Genomic DNA, 17449 nt, shown 5'->3' on the forward strand with positions numbered 1-17449 from the left:
TTGGAGGGGAGTGAGTGGAGGAAAGATGCTGGTTCCTCTGGGAAGAAACTGGTTGAGACCCTCCTTCCCTGCCTCTCCCACCCCAGGGCAAGTAGAGGGGAGTCCTACTGAGGAGGTTTCCCTATTTCAAGTAAGTAAGCCCGATGATCAATCCAGGGGCTCATTTATTCCTTGCTGACATGAAGATGATATCATGTCCTGGCTCTGAAGGACACTGGGGCCCAGAGGAGGGGACCCACGCCTAAGTCTATCTCCCCATCTCTGCAGGAAGAGAGTTGCTAGTTCCAACTCACTTTGGCAGGTGCCACTGACCTACGGCTAAGAGCACCTACCTCATCGGGCTTAAGATTAAATTAATCAATACACGTAAACATCCTTTAAAACAGTGCCAGGCAAATACTGAGTAACTGATAAATAACAGAATTATTAAGATGCCTGAAATACACCTGAAATATTCCATGAGGATGAATATTATAAACAGAGGTCCCAGTTGGCCTCATTCATACAACTAGGGATGTTCCCTTGGTAGAGTTTCAGCAGCTACCTCGTGGGCATCTCTCCAGGTAACACTGCACATTTGAGACACTGGAGGTTACAGGAAGAGAAACTCGGCAAGGCTCCTAAAAGAAGTCACTTATGACAACCCTTCCTGGAGGCAGACTCACCGAGAGGTAAACTGGAATTCTATACTAGATGCTGTGGGAGGGAACTGTGTGCATCTCATCATCAGTGATAAATAAATAAGCAAACAAAGCAAACCACTAGGCTGGAACAGTGGTCAGAAGCCCAGGCTCTGTACTTGAACACATAGGGGTTCAAATCTCAGTTCTGCTTTTACTGGGGGTATGACCTGGGGCAAGTAAATTTACCTAATGTTCAGTCCTTATTTGTAAAAACAAGGATAAAACAGTATCTGCGCCACATGGAGTTTCTGTGTGGGGATTAAATGATCTCATCTACATGAAGTATGTAACAAAATTAAGTGCTTAGTAAACGTTATTTAATGCTGTTATTACCACCTACTCTCAGTTTCCCCTTTTCATTGTTTTAAATTACACTTAAAACGGCAGAGATGACAAACAGACTTTACCTCATGAGTCAACTCTGATCAATTGGTTGTGCCAGCTTGAAGCATTAGGATTTAAAGGATTTGAAAGGATTTGAGTCTTATCTTAATGTGGTAGCAAAAAGAATAGCAATTGATTAGTGATGTCTGCCCTGGGTGCAGGAATGAGCAGTATTGGTAGGAAAGCCATCTCTGCCACAGAGAGTTCCTGATTAGATGTTTTACAGCCTTTCTCAAATCACTCGGCAGGGATGCAAAGAGAGCAGTCAGTACTAGTGAATATGGTTTGGGCGTGAAGGGAAGAGGTGGGAATCAGAGTTCCATCCATCATTTCTGGAAAAGAGTGAAGTTTTGTCACTAGAGATTTGCTCTCTGATGATGTCCATCCTTATTAGGCTTTAGGACATCAGAATGACCGTATTCTGAGTCAGAGACAAGGTCCACTCACCATGAGGCACCACGTAGACCCCAAGGATGAAATAAGGAAAAACTGGAGAGTCTGGGTTCTTTTTCTACCTGGAGACACCTCAGACCACTTTGGCCCAACCCCTACAGAGGCATTATTCATCACACAATTAGATTCAGTCCCTGGCCCAATTCTACCCACTTGCCACACTCCTTGCAGGGGAAGATGGTGGTGGGGTCTGTCTCGCCGCTGGTGGTGCTGTGAGATGGTGAGCTCTTCACTGAGCAGTACCCGCTCTGGGCACTGCCAGGCTTCTGCTTTCCAGAGGGAAGAGCACCCCGAGCTTTGGTCACCTGGTTGGTGCCACCGTGGATGCGGGCATGGCCATTCAGTGCCTGTCGGGAGCTGAACACCTGGGGAAGAAAGGGAGTGACATGACATCTACAGTCCTGAAAAGGAAATTAGGGTTATTAGTTACTCATTGGTAGAACATGTGATACTCGAAACAGTGTCTAATGACAAGGCATAGGGGTTTTACAGAAGCAAACTCTGGGCAAATGCCACAGAAAGTAGAGAACAAATACCACAACCACAAGTGCTGTGCCAGTAAAAAACCCATCACTGTTATAACCAAAGACTAGGGCTCAATCCAGTGCCTCCATCTCACAGGGAGGCCATTGGGCCATTTCCCCTCTGAACACCTTATTTTTTCCATCTGTAAAATGAGAGGGTTTGGACCAGCTTTCAAACTTTTTAACAGCCAGAAGCTACCTTCCATCCCTTTTTTCTTTTCTTTCTTTTTTCCTTTCCTTTCCTTTCTATACTTAAAAAAATCAGGTCTTATTCAAAAGCTCAAAGCAGAGGTACTCTGGCTGAAATAGACAGCCCCCCAAAATTGAATCTATTTGCTCAGCTCTATCTCCCCCCTAGGAAGCCCTCGAACCCCAAGAGACACAGCTTGGAAGACACTGACAAGTTGCTCTGATATATTCTATATGTTATTTCTAAGCCCCAATCAGTAGCCCAGTGTTGAAGTAACGTTTCCGACCCCGACATTGTACTGCAGGATGAAAAAAAGGGGAACAACCTGGTCTTTTGAAGGCTGCCATAATGCACCGTTTCCCAACCTCAGTATTACTGACATTTGGGACTGGATGATTCCTTGCTGTGGGGCTGTCCTGAGCATCACAGGGTCTTCAGCAGCAACCCTGGCCTCTCTACCCACCAGATGCCAGGAGCACCTGCCTAGATGTGATAAAAATGTCTCCGGACATTGCCAAATGTTCATGGGGAACAAAATCATTCCCGGCAGAGATCCACTGCTGTAAAGGGATGTAATCCACACCCCTGAATTCCAAGAGCTCTGACTTCCAGATTGCTAAATGCATCAGCTAGTGGGAGTACCCACTGAACTGTCCAGACACAGATGGTCACTCTGTGTTAAGTTCATGAGTTCTGTTTATAGTCTTGCAGGGAAAAAAAAAATCTTGTGCTGATTTAGCAACCAAAACCTCCATGGTTAGGCACCGAATTAAACTAACATGGTTTTTCCCTGCTGTTTTTTAAAGTCACGAAAAAATATTCACCTTGCTGAGCATTTTTGATTGGGTAAAGTAAAAGATGATTTCCCACTCAGGAAAGAATTTACTGTACACCCAAACTATGAATTGAGGAAACATCCAATTTCTAAACAAATTCACCAAGGACACTGTCATGTAAAGTCACATCTCATAGCTAGTGGGAAGCAGCCACATAACACAGGGAGATCAGCTCGGTGCTTTGTGACCACCTAGAGGGGTGGGATAGGGAGGGTGGGAGGGAGACGCAAGAGGGAGGAGATATGGGGATATATGTATACATATAGCTGATTCACTTCGTTATAAAGCAGAAACTAGCACATCATTGTAAAGCAATTCTACTCCAATAAAGATGTGTAAAACATAAATAAAAAGTCACATCTTAATCATCCCCTAAAGGAAGTGCTGTATACAATATGGCAATGATGGAGTGAAGCGTCCAGCTCATTAAACATCAAAGATAGAAACAAGCTAGCAATTTCTTAGGTTCTCTTCAGAGCTAACGCAAAATGTATGTATCATTTAAAAGGAGTTTTTCATTTTTTCTTAAATGTAAATCAAGTGAATTTCTGCTTTAGGATCTAACTATTTTAAAGACTGTTGCTTTCTTCATCTAAGTGACAGACTCAATAAGCGGCATTCAATGCACTCTGGAAAACAGTATTATCCTGTGTAACACACAAGCAAGGATAAGCACTAACTTGGGGAAAACAGGGCTTCATATGAAAGGAGCAACATTCTAAGTTTTTGCATAATACCTCTAGAGCTTGCCTGCACAAGTGTGCCCAGCTTTTAGAAACTTGATTTGGGAAAAGCTCAACAATTCAGATGAGTGGGGTACCCGGGGGACTGAGAGTCCAAAGTTAACAATTAAAAAAACATATCCATTAAAATACACAGGGAGCCTTAGATCAGGCCAGTACAGATTCTGTAAGGCCATCCTTTAGTGATCAAATGGTGAACTGGTTTTATTTTAGCTAAATGATCCTTCTAATGTACTTGAAAAGTACTAGGTTAGGTAATTACACAGACACCTTTTTAGCCTGTTTACATGAATAATTTGCTTAGTAAATCTTGTTTGCTTCCCCCCAAAAGTACAAAGATAAACTTTAGCTAAATCTTTGTAAGTATGCCATAAAAAGACACTCCTTCTCTGTGGACTCTCCCACTGCATTTAAATGCATGTCTCCAGGACATGACCTGTATGACACAGCCCAGGAGGAGTGGGGGCCACCAAGTAACGAGGAGTGTTAGTTCTGGAGACCAAGGTCCATTGCAGAGCCTGAATCACATGCTCCCTGAGGGCAGGGACGGACCTGTGTCCTCCAAGCACGTGCACAGTGCTTAACAGAGAACACGCACTCCAGAAATATCTATGGGCTGAATGAATAAGTAAATGGATGAAAGAAAGAAAAGCATGGCCACATGGACTTCCCTCTGCCAAACTTTCACTGCTGAAAGTACACCTTTTGCAAAGTGCATCATCTCTTAAAGCCGGGCACAGCTGTATGTACGGCTCTCAGGAATCCCAGATCCCTGGAGGGTGCAGAGACACTTACAGCTCCACAGTTGGGCATTTCACAGATGAAGGAGCCTGAGGGCTGGCCCAGGGCTTGCAGGGGCGGCCCCTCTGCGGAAGCCAGGACCGGGCCTGGTGGTGGCTCTGGAGACTTGGGCAATTCACTCTCCTCTTCTCTCGTGGATTTCCTGTCTTCTTCTGGGTCTTCCTCCTCCTCCTGTACCTCTTCATCTTCTTCACTCGTCTGGTGTTACGGCAATAAAAGCAAAAGGGGGAAAATCCCCAAATGGCATGTTTAGTGATGAACAGAACCCAGGGGCTAGGAGAAGAGAGAGGGGGCTGGTCGCTGGGGCTGCATCGGCTTCTTTGTGCATAACGAAGGGCTGGCAGGGGCCTCTGGGGAGCGATACGGTTTCTACAAGGTTGGTCATTGGACACTTGGAATTCTGAGGGCAAGGAAGTCCCCCCAGCCCACTTTGGGTTCCCTTATCACTTATAAAAACATATCCCAAGGCAGAGAATATACAGATTTCTGTATGTAGAGTTTCTCCCCCTTGTTTGAGACCCGCAGACCTTGACACTGACTAAAACACAGGCAGGATACCCCACTTGCAGCAGCTCTGCCTCCCCAGAGCAGTGAGGAGGGTTTTCAAGCAGTAATGACACTGTGGAGCCCCTCTGGACAGAGACTAAAGACCTATCAGGATTTGTTTTTAAAGGTCTTCTAACACACTTCCTTGCAAGATGCCCGAGATATTGATTTGACCTGTGGAAGGCACATGACCCATGGCATTCTGATGCACTTCTTCTCTGTTCTTGTCAGAAAATAGGATCAGAGACTGAACCACAGTGACTCTGAAAAGGAGCAGAAATGGAAGGGGATATTCCCTTTTATTTATCATGTGCTATATATATATATTTTGGTCTCTGATCATGGTCTCTGATCATGGGCCCTCTATAAAAAAGAATAAGAAAAATATTTCTATGAATAATTATCCTCTTTGTGACTGTGTCCCCTCCCTCTGCTTCAGAACAGCAACAAGGTGCAGAATTAAGCAGAAGGTCCTGACCTTCGTCAAGGTTAACAAGACAGCTAACGGAATAGCCTGGAGGAGGTACCTGGGCTGGGTGGGGATGGGGGCCAGGGATCTAGGAGGCCCTTTTAGTGAACTACCTACCTTACTCTGCAATCTCAGTCCTCACGGGGGTGAGGTGGGGCGAGGGTGTGTGTGTAAGGGATGCTTGCTCCTCCGGGCCTAGAAGGACTGAGGACCAGGGATGGGAATTCCGTGTTATGTCAACCTCATTTTAGCGTCTATTTTACAGCACTTCGCGGTGTACAAAGTGTGTTTGCTGTGTCACTGAATAGACTGTAAACAGTCCTCCTAGTTTACAAATGAAGAAACAAAAGGGATGTCCGGCTGCCTTCCACCCTGATGGGTCATCTGTCTCTGCTGGGCTCTCTGCACACCCACTGCTTAAAGCATGTGGGCTGGGGGACTTCCCTGGTGGCACAGTGGTTAAGAGTCTGCCTGCCAATGCAGCGGGCGCGGGTTTGATCCCTGGTCTGGGAAGATTCCACATGCTGTGGAGTGGCAAAGCCCGTGCGTCACAACTACTGAGCCTGCGCTCTAGAGCCCACGAGCCACAACTAGAGTCTGTGTGCCACAACTACTGAAGCCCGCGCGCCTAGAGCCCGTGGTCTGCAACGAGAGAGGCCACCGCCATGAGGGGCCCGTGCACCATGGCGAGGGGTGGCCCCCGCTCGCCGCAACTAGAGAAAGCCCGCGCAGCAACGAAGATCCTACGCAGCCAAAAAGAACATAAAACAAAAAAAAACATGCACATGGTCTGCAGTTTGGTTTACCCCAGAGAGTAATGTAACTCTGGGTAAGCCTACAATTCTTAGAACCTGGAAGCCGGAATTTCCAAGAAGAATAAAGATTTCTGAGAGTAGCAGTACCCCAGGATCCAGAAACCACCAGTTTTCTCTCTCCAGTTTGGACTGGGGATGGGAGAGAAAGATAATCCCAGTAAATACGGGCATTTAGCACACTCCTCACTGTTTCAGTATTATCCTTATTTAATATGGTATATATGCATATTTGAGACCATGTATTAACAGGGTATACTTAAGAAATGGTCCCAGTTTCCAGTGGGTAAATTAGGATTAATCAGTAATGATTACATTTGCTGAAAGACTTCAACGAATACAGATGTAGGCTTAATACATTTTACAGAGTGATTTATGAATATAAGCTTACAGATCTCTTACTAGTATAGAATATACAGGTTGATATCACTTAAATGGCCTTATTCTCATATGAATCAACCACCTTCCAACCTCAGAGAATTTCAGGTAAAATCATGTTACGTCTAACTCCACGGGTTCGCTCCATTCCTTTACAGAACTGGAACTCTGTGGTCTCAGGTACCAGGATATTAAGCAGACGGAGGCCTACAGCTCACCATTTACAGTAAATTACATGGTAACTTTCAATGGCAATGGCACTTATTCCACAGCAGTTGTTATACAATTTTCAAGTTGTTATACAAATTTATACAATTTTCTCACCATGCTATTGTTTGACAGCTCTTAAAAGTTCCATAGAGCCATTAAATTACAGATCAAATTATACTGTCCTGTGATTATATACGTCTCATGAACGTAGACAGGTTTACTTCAAACGGCAATCTACGCATGTTCACAAAATGATTTATCATCAAGTGAAAGTGCTCACCAATGTGACGAGAGATGCACAGACAGAGGACAAAACCCTAACATGTAGCACTCTGTATCAACAAGTTGGCCATTTCGTGATGCATCATGAAAGGAAACATTTGGCATTATTCCAAAATTGGCAGAAAAGTGGGCAAGTACAGAGCAGGGAGATGGTTATGTATTACACAAAGTGCTCAAAACCCTGAGTCCAAATAAGAGTTTCTTGAGGAGATTTTTATTTCTCAGGCCTGCAAATGGCATTTGTATTACGAGAAGTTTATAAGTTAAAACACAAATGCTCAACAACCCAAATTTCTTCAACGACACAAATTTGAGTGTTACAGTCACTGATGAATGATGATGGTGATGACAACATACTGAAGGCCTGCTGTGAATCAGGGACTACACACACACACACACACACACACACACACACACGTACACACACACTGCTAGTTTTCACAAAAATCCTGCACAATATTTTTTTTTCATTAAAAAAAATTTTATTTATTTAGGCCACACCATGCAGCTTGCTGGATCTTAGTTCCCCAGCCAGGGATTGAACCTGGGCCCTCAGAACCTCAGCAGTGAAAGCATGGAGTCCTAACCACTGGACCACCAGGGAATTCCCTACAAATTTTTATTTTTTATTTTTTTTTGCGGTACGTGGGCCTCTCACTGTTGTGGCCTCTCCCGTTGCGGAGCACAGGCTCCGGACGTGCAGGCTCAGCGGCCATGGCTCACGGGCCCAGCTGCTCCGCAGCATGTGGGATCTTCCCAGACCAGGGCACGAACCTGTGTCCCCTGCATCGGCAGGCGGACTCTTAACCACTGCGCCACCAGGGAAGCCCCAAATTTTTATTTTTTAAACAAATGAGAAATTGACCAGAGAACTAATTTTCCCCAGAACACATAGCTGGTAAAGAAATTGAATTGAGATTTAAACCCTGCACCATCTGATTCTAAAGCCTCAGCCTTAGCTCCTTGCCTGCCTGCACATGTCCACAGATGCACATCTGTCCATCTGGACATGGCTTAGGTTTTCAGCTCAAACACAGAGCTAAACCTCTCAAAACCATTGAGAACCAGCCGCCTCTCTGTGTCAGTGGGAAGGAGGATGTTCCCCAGGCCCCTTGTCAGTGCATCGCACTGCAGGCAATTCAGGCCTGGGACCGTGGGGGAGCTGTGCCCTCGGAGCCCTGACCGCTGTCTTCCAAAGTCAGGTAACTGCCTCAGCTGGTTTCTTTTTCTTTCTTTCTTTCTTTTTTTTTTTTTTTTTTGCGGTACGCGGGCCTCTCACTGTTGTGGCCTCTCCTGTTGCGGAGCAGAGGCTCCGGACGCGCAGGCTCAGCGGCCATGGCTCATGGGCCCAGCCGCTCCGCGGCATGTGGGATCTTCCCGGACCGGGGCACAGACCTGTGTTCCCTGCATCGGCAGGCAGACTCTCAACCACTGCACCACCAGGGAAGCCCTCAGCTGGTTTCTTGAACTGTGCTGAATTTTGCTCACAGCCAGACCCACAGATTCGCCTTGAGTGGAAGCAGGAGCCTGGGCAGGGAACAGGAAGCTGTGGCCAGCACTTCCCTCTCGCCTCCTCAGCAGAGCCCACCTTGGCCTCCTCTTCGGCCTGCAAGGGTGGAAAGGCCTGTGACGGTCTCAGGCCAGAAGTCAGGTCACCTGCTGGATGAGCTTGTGCTATGCTGACCTCCTGGCCCCTAAAGAGCAGTCACTCCTCACCTTCCTTCCTTCCCCGCTGTCTCCCTCGAAAAGTCCCTGAGCTACCTGACTGTGCTCCATATGGGGGGAATATACTCCCTTTAATAAAATATTGAGGAGAGCTACCCAAGTGTCCCAGGCAGGCCCAGAGGACAAGAGCAGGACCCCCTCCTAGGACTGTGCCTCCTGCACCTTCCCCGTCCTTGCATGGTCCCAGTTTTTCATCTCCACTTGGCAAACTATCCTCAGAAGGTTGACTGTGTCTTCACAGTGCCCTAAAGGGAGTTGTGAGCTACCACAGTGGCCTTGAATCAAGATTTTCTTGTTTTTGGGGGGGCCTGAGTCATCTCTGCACATTAAGCTCACAGGTCACAAGGTGTGGTTGCACCTCACCCAGCCTAATACCGGCTCCTGGCAAATAAGCCCAAGGAGGTGTGGTGCCTGGGGTGACGTCTTAACCTTTCCTCCTCAGTCTGAGGCTACACGCTGGCTCGGGCCTTTCCACCCACCTGCAAGACACTGCTGGCCCAAGATGGCGCCTGTGCCTAACGTGGTCACACCTTCCTTAGTAGCCCTCCTCCGCTCAGAATCTCCTGGTTCACCCCCTCTCTTCCCAGGGAGTTCATAGAGGGATTGTTGCCATGACCCAGAGCGACTCCTACCTGGGAAAAACATTCACTCATTCTTTCAACAAACATTTACTGAGTGCTGATATCGTGTCAGGCACTGTCCTAGGCACTTGGTAACACCCAAGTTGAAGAGACATCAACTTGATTTGGGAAACCATATCCTCTGATTTTGCTCTCTTCCAAAACATGACTCTGACAGATCCCAGAACATTCCAGAATCGGAAGGGACTTTCCAAATCATCTAAACCATCGGCCCCCTTTTACTGGTCAGTAAGCGTAGGGGCCAGGTCCTAGGTCTCCCAAGCCAGTATTCTTTGGGCTTCCTCATTTACTGTCTATTCTGCTCATTCAGAAAGCAATGCTCTGTGTGACCTTGGGCAAGCCCCTTCCCCTCGCTGGGCCTCAACCTTCTGCCTGAGGACTGGTGGAGCTGGATGAGACAGAGTCCCCAAAGGCCATATCTAAGACTTTCTGGACCTCATCTCATACTACTTTTAAAGACTCTTGGGGTTCACGGTAAACTTTCTCCTTGTGTATGCCACATCTTCCCACCTATAATATATGCTCCTGGGGCAGGGGGCAGAGGCCAGTTTACAGCCCCAGGTCACCCACAGCACTGCAGACATAGTGGGAACTCAATTGTTTTTAGTTGATTGAACCAGAAGAGGCCACGTTGCTTTTTTAAACGTTAGCCACAGGTGAGAAAAAGGCTATTCAGATATAAGACATCACTACTTAAGGCAGTCAAACAAAACTCATCATAGGAAACACTGAATATAGAATACTGCCATCTCTGATCAAAAGAATGGCAATACCATTCTGTTCTACAGATGCCTGTTTTTTTTTTTTGATATTTGGGTCCAAATATAAATTTATATATGTGTATATATTTCTTAGCTAGGATCAATTCTTAGTCAGGAACTTAGGCTTTGAAGCATTAATGAGTCCAAGTGTTTTTACACTTCTCTAAGAGGATTTGCATTTGCTTGCTCTTAAGTGTTACACCAGGGAATCAGGCTCAGACAACACACTCACCAGCCTTTTGACCATGGCTAAGTTACCTAGGCTCTGTGCCTCAGTTTCCTACCTCATAGAATTGGTATAAGGAGTAAATAAGTCAATATGTGTAAAGTGCCTCCTAGTACAATGCCTGGAATGTATGAAGCACTATGTAAACGTCTGTGAAAGAGATTAACCCACATATGTGCTAGTAACACTTACATGGGGGACACAATTGGGAATGAAAGTATAATTACAAATATTCACGATATTTATGAATTCCAAACACATTTCCTGATGGTTGCAGACGAGAGTTTAGTAATCTGTTGTAAGACGTAATTTTTACACACACATACGTGTTTTCCACAACATGTGAGAAGATTTCCCTTTGGCTGTGGATGCAGAGAAGAGAGTTAACTGCAAGGACAAAAGTGGTAGTAATTTTCAAAGCCACACATAAGGCGTTCAGAGAAGATTTCAATCTAGTGATGTCTTTTTTTAAAACTTCTTTCTTTCTTTTTTTTTTTTTAAATTAATTAACATTTATTTTTGGCTGCGTTGGGTCTTTGTTGCTGTGCGGGCTTTCTCTAGTTGCGGCGAGCAGGGGCTACTCTTTGTTGCAGTGTGGGGGCTTCTCATTGCAGTGGCTTCTCTTGTTGCAGAGCATGGGCTCTAAGTGTGCGGGCTTCAGTAGCTGTGGCACGTGGGCTCAGCAGTTGTGGCTCGGGGGCTCTAGAGCGCAGGCTCAGTAGTTGTGGCGCATGGGCGTAGTTGCTCTGCAGCATATGGGATCTTCCCAGACCAGGGCTCAAACCCATGTCCCCTGCACTGGCAGGCGGATTCTTAACCACTGTGCCACCAGGGAAGTCCCTAGTGATGTCTTTAGTAGGTTCTTCATCTTAATACGCAGACAACTTTGGATTGTCTGCTAATGAAGGAAATCAGTACCAAGGATAAATGGTGATGTGAGGATCAGAATAATCTACACACTGCTAACTAGTTCCCCAATAACTGAGAGTTCCTGGCGCCACCTAGGGGTCAACGTTGCTCCTTGGGCATGCTTCACAGAAGCTGTGTAAAATCCGAGTGCGCTTAGGTCTTTCTAAGGCACGTTAGTTCTCTGGTAAGGAGCATCTGTGACTGTGGAAGGATCAGGAAGTGCTATCCCAGAATGTCGGGGTGCCTCTTATAAGTCACCCACATCAAGGCTGGAACCACCACGGTTTAACTCCCCCGGTGCCTACCTGCCCTGGAACGCAAGCCAGCCTTCATCTCCTTAACTGATCACTGGGCTGCGGGTCAAACCCAAAACCGCCTTCCCTCCACCTAATTATCCCAGGAAATCAAGGCCTGAATCTCACCTGGGAACTGGCCTGTCACCCACCAGTGCCAGCCACTTAGGGACCTGGGCATCGGGCAGGAGCAGGGCCCGAAGCAGCAGCACCCGGGCAGCTTCACTCACCACACAATCGTCGATGATTTCCGAGAGCCGTGTCCGGTGTTTCCTCCCCAGCCTCATGATTTTTTTCCACGTGTAGTAGTACTCCACACACTGAGCCACCGTCTTGGACTTCACCTGCCGGGAAAGGCACCTCAAGATCAGCTGCAGCAGTGGGCAGGGTGCAAAGCAGCAAGCTTTTGTGCAAGTTTAAGTTTGTAATAGGTATTAGGTTTATGCAGTTGAATAAAAACATATACATGGTGAAAAGTCTCCTCCCCACACCCGTTCTCCATCCATCCATCCATCTGTTCCCCCCATACCCCTGCAACACAGCTGGCCCCTCTTATTCATATCTTGGGTGTCATTCCAGAATATCTTTACATATATACCAACAAACAGGAAAATATATTCCTCCCCACCATTCTGCCTCACAAAAGGTAGCACACTCTATGTACTGCTTTGCATCTTGACTTTTTTTCGCAAGATAGCTTGGAGATTTTTTTCACATTTGTCCATAGAGAGCTCGTTCCCTTTTTTAACCCATAAAGCAGCAAATGCTTTTTCAAATGCTTGAATGTATTTGGCTCTCCAACTTGTTGACATTCAAAATCTATTTATGAAAAATGTTCCTTAGTAATCGAACAGGAATATAAGACAAAAGTTATGACGACAAGAGCTTAGTGTTTGCAGAAAACAAGCCTTGCCCTCTTCTCCCCCAAAGGGGCAAAGATAAATGTGTTTTAAAGAGAAAAACATTCCTTTGTTTAGTTCATAGTGCTCTAAGCTCAAAGTGGGGTTCAGTAATGTGGGTTTTCTGGAGGTAGATAAAAAGGCTGGCTGTCCCCTTGGGGGCAGGAACATGGCCACCTGCATAGTGAGAATGAAAAGAGTACCTTCAGAAGTCTGGTCTCCTCAAAGGTGGCCCCTTCACGTCCACCTGATATCATGAATTTCTACATTAGAATCACCCAGGGAGGGAGGATAGAGTCCCAGAGAACCCTTGTTTTAAGTCCTGCATTGCCTGGTGAGCACGACACATGAATCCATCAGGTGCGGGGCCTTTAAGGAATGAGGCTGAGGACAGATCAGTCCCGGGGGAAGGTGACCCAGGAGAGACGGGAGCCTGGGAGCTGCTGGGATAGAGGGCAGCAAAGAGTCCAGTGGCCTCCAGGGCAGAGTAAGTAAGTCGGGTGCGAATTCAGATCTGAAGACGGAGGCAAGTTGGAGAAAAAGTCCACCTATTCTGATTCTCATCCAGTCAAGGCCCAGGATTAAAGACAGGAGACATGAACCCGGGACAACACTGAGGCCCAGCCCAGAGCCAATGGCAGCTGTCACCTGGGACCCTGTTCTCTGTGGACCTGAGCATCTTAATAACTCAGTATGGCTCCATCATTCATCATTTTGCTGAAACACTCTGAATCATTGTAACTTTTGGCCTAAACCATCTCTCAGCCAATTAAGGCCTATTATGTTTATTATGTCCTGGATAAAGCACTATTTCATCTTTGTTAAAGAGCTCTACTTTGCTGTGAAATGCTGTATATGTAACATGTTATAGTTGTTACTATTATTATTATGTGGCCGCACCACACAGCTTTCGGGATCTTAGTTCCCTGACCAGGGATCGAACCTGTGCCCCCTGCAGTGGAAGCTTGGAGTCTTAACCACTGGACCACCAGGGAAGTCCCTGTAACATATTATTTTTATTAACACTGTCCTTATGATCAGGGGCCCAACACCAGAAACTCTGCTAGGGGGACGGCTCATATTCTCCCTTCTCCAATCCCCCCTCCCCCAATTCTGTCAGAAACACTATAGATCTGTCAAATACACATGAAATAGTTTATATAAATTGTGAACCAGAAGTCTCAGGTCTATTTATTCTGACAGAATGCATGAATTACACATTTTAATTAAGATAAGAATACCCCTCCCCCCGACTGCCACATCCAAATAATCTATATTCTCCTGCCCCCACATCCCTAACACCAGGGCCAAGCCATCCATAACAAATACCATCCTTTACCAGCAAGAGATGGAAGACATTCTTTTGTTGACAGTCTTAAGCCAGTAACCAAATAGTTCTATATATCTTTGGGTGTACAACTTCCCAAATTTGGTTTCAAGTGAGCAATGGGAAAAAGAATACTTACCATCTTCTGTACAAAAATAAAGTCTTTGTTGTAAGTGGCTAGTGCTTTATTAAACAGTTTTCTTTCTAGGGAGGTCCACTTGTCCGAACCTACAACAAAACACACATTTCATAAAAAAACAGCTCAGTTCTCCTCACTTGTGGTTGCTGGTTCACTTAGTTAAGTTACAAACTACAACTGTTCAGCATGTGATAGAATACATATCACACTCCTTTCTGAATAGGAAGTGCAGTGTAATGGTTAGGAGCCCTGACACCCGGGTTCAGATCTCAGCCGTGGCCTTGACCTTGGCAAGTTACTGAGCCTAAGACTCAGTTTTATTACCTACAAATGGGAATAATTCTGATTGTCTCCACCTCTTAAGATTTCTGTGAAGGTTAAAGAAGGTAATGCCCAAAAAGTGTCTAGCTTAGTAACTGGAAAACCATGAATGCTTAATGGAGTTTAGCTACAGTTTTTTTTATGTAATTAGGATGAAGGCAAGCATTCACGTAGCAAGTGATCCTCACATGTGCTGGATTCAGCAGTCTTCACCCTCAAGATGTTCACAATCTAGTGGGGAGAAAACCAGGAGGCCCTGCATTCAAGGTGATGATTGCGAGGATGAAGGGAGGGGTCGGGTGCCGATAGGGCACAAAAGGAGGGACAGCACGCGCAGGTTAGGGCAGCTGGGAAGGCTTCCAGGTGGAGAGAACACCTGAGCGGGGTTTAAAAAGACACAGAAGCAAGTCAGGCAAGAAGGAGATGGAAGGGAATTCTGGGGAGAGAAAGTGGCATGTGCAAAGTCAGAGGCAAGCAGTGAGAGGACACATGTCATTCATCCATTCATCCATTCGGCAGATACTTCTTAGGAGTTTACTATATGCAAGACACAAGGGGAAAAAAACCTAATACTTATAAGCGCTTACTATGTGCCAGGCTCTAAAGTACTTCACAGATAGTAGTCATTTGGTTCGACAGACAATCTGTAAGATTGGTATTACTGCTACCCATTTTACAGATGAGGAAATGGAGGTGTTCAAGAAATAAGCAGTAATCCAGTACAACTCAACTACAGGGTTCCAGCAAAGGGAAAGCAGATGAGGCTGGGAGGTGAGAGGGACCGGTTCCTGACAAATCTGCAGACCAATGAAGAAGAGGCCTTGCAGTGCCGGGCTGGTGCATCTTGCCTTGCTGGCTGAACTGGACATTCTTGTCAAAGCAGGATATGCAGATGTTTACAGAGAATGGTACTGGCCTATTTCCAAGGCAAGTCCTACTTCTGGGGGCTCAATCACTGTGACTGGTTTGCAGAAACTCGGCCTCATTCTAATTTTTTGAATTCCCTGTATCTCTGATTCTTTGGATGGTACATGGCTGGGCTTTTGATAAGCCTCTACTTTTCAGAGCTGTAATCCCCCAAACTATAGTATTTTTCCTTCCAACCAGAACAAGCCCAAGATTTCCATTTTGCTATGCTTGACGGAGGGGCTAAAGTAAGAAAACCTGAATTGCTTCTTCCCTCAAAAGGTTGAGCCCAAATCATTCAAACAAGTGAAACCACGCCTGGCAGGCAGGCAGGAGGCAGACAGCCTTGGGTCCTTGAGAAAATATGTGACTCAGTGATGTCAGCTCAGATTTCTGAAATAAACACCTTCTCTGTGTGACTCCCTGATGGGTCCTTAAGCCGAGAGCTCTGGCTCCAGATGCAGGATATGCTCTCCACAGCTGGGCTGCTTCAGGCCCCTATAAAAGTAGGGCCACCACCTGATTTCTTTGGTTTGTTTCTCTCTTTAATTCTAGAAGGAAAGCAGCTTTCTGATTAACCCTCGGAAGAAGGAAGCCTCTTCCACGGGTTCTGGAGACCAGGACATCTCTGGTTGTGCAAACCACCATAACAGGGAGAAGTGGGGCCAGAGGTTTGGAGAGGCTTTGCTAGAGTGGATGTGAGCAGAGCACGTCGGTGGGGTTTGGAGCTCTGGAGCACCGGCATCACCATTCCTCAACTTCTGTCTAACACTTAAGGGCTTCGGGTCCCAGCTCCCGTTTGCTCCCATTGCCCAGAGGCAGAGACAGAAAGAGCAAAACAGAAAGGCTGAACCAACAACTGAAAGACCAAAGAAGAGTCATGGCTCCTTTTAGGTATCCATTAAAACAGCAAAGAGAGATCAGAGAGGCAATGGTGTAAGAGGACCATGATGTGGACATGTCACACTAGCTGAGCCCGTGGACAAGCATATAGGGAGGTTGCTGTGCTGCCCTGATACTGGTCCAGTCTGTGCAGCTCTGGGTTGCACCTCACATAGGAAGTTAGGGAATATTTTGCTGATGAAAACCCCCAACTAGATGAATGAGAATCCTTTCCACCCTCAGCCAGATCCTATGTTTCCCAAGTCAGAGCGCAGTTCGAAGCCCCCGTGAGACACTCACAGGGCCACGCAGCCTTCTCAGGCCAGCACCCAGCCTCTATGGTGGACACACTTTCTTCCACCCCACGCCAAGCCTGTCATCTGATTACTGTCCAAACCGCAGTGTTAAGTCCCCAGGTCGGTTTACTTGTGAGAGGTATGTCCCTACACATCCCGAGATGGCCTTCCAGCTGTAACCCCACAGAAGGTGAAGTGACCTCCTGGACCACCTGTTATGGGGGATCCTCAAGCCTCACGGGGGAAGGAGGCCTTCTCCCCATCAACTCTTTGGTGGTGTTTAGGGCTGCTGCCCTGTGATGGGGTCTTTAGTCTTCCCAATCCCAGAGTGTCCACTCGACACCACCAGTCCTGGACTGGAAGTGGGTTGCACCCTCGCAATTTCCTCTCTGTGCTGCCCCCGACCTGAGGTGCTCAGACGGTGAGAGATGGCTCCTCTACGTAGTCCTAGGGTCTGCGCTTTAGCACACGCGACTGTGCTGTGCGTGCGTGTCTGTCCAACAAGGGTGTCCACAAACTGAGAGGCAGAGGCGGGGCCAGACAAGTCCATCGCTTCTCACGCTCCATCTTCACTGCACCCTGATCATGGGATTGCCCACAGGACTGAGAATCCACTCCTGGGCTCTTGGGCTGAATTCCCAGGCTGAAGCCGGGTATATAGACATAATATCTGGATGCGCTTGCCCCAAATAATCAAGTCACTGTGCTGTGATAAAAGGGGTGACTTTAAGCAGGAGACCACAGGCTGCGAACCTGGTTCTGCCACTCACTCCTTCTGGGGCCCCTGCAAGTTTACTTCTCTGAGTCTCAGTT

General features: G+C 46.6%; 1 protein-coding gene across 4 annotated transcripts in view; it reads right to left on the bottom strand.

Annotated features, from left to right (window-relative positions):
• Positions 1 to 17449, bottom strand: part of TRERF1 (transcriptional regulating factor 1) — a 37940-nt gene that overhangs the window by 2459 nt on the left and 18032 nt on the right. For 2 of the 4 annotated variants that reach the window (XM_065885640.1, XM_065885638.1), the window contains 4 exons: positions 14232 to 14320; positions 12097 to 12210; positions 4609 to 4812; positions 1674 to 1921 (listed from right to left, as the gene is read on the bottom strand). In XM_065885640.1, coding sequence (XP_065741712.1) covers positions 1674 to 1921; positions 4609 to 4812; positions 12097 to 12210; positions 14232 to 14320 — 655 coding nt within the window. The remainder of the gene's footprint in view (positions 1 to 1673; positions 1922 to 4608; positions 4813 to 12096; positions 12211 to 14231; positions 14321 to 17449) is intronic. The other 2 variants (XM_065885639.1, XM_065885637.1) reach the window with 1 other exon arrangement.

This window comes from Phocoena phocoena, chromosome 10, assembly GCF_963924675.1.
Source record: "Phocoena phocoena chromosome 10, mPhoPho1.1, whole genome shotgun sequence".
Classification (NCBI taxonomy): domain Eukaryota; kingdom Metazoa; phylum Chordata; class Mammalia; order Artiodactyla; family Phocoenidae; genus Phocoena; species Phocoena phocoena.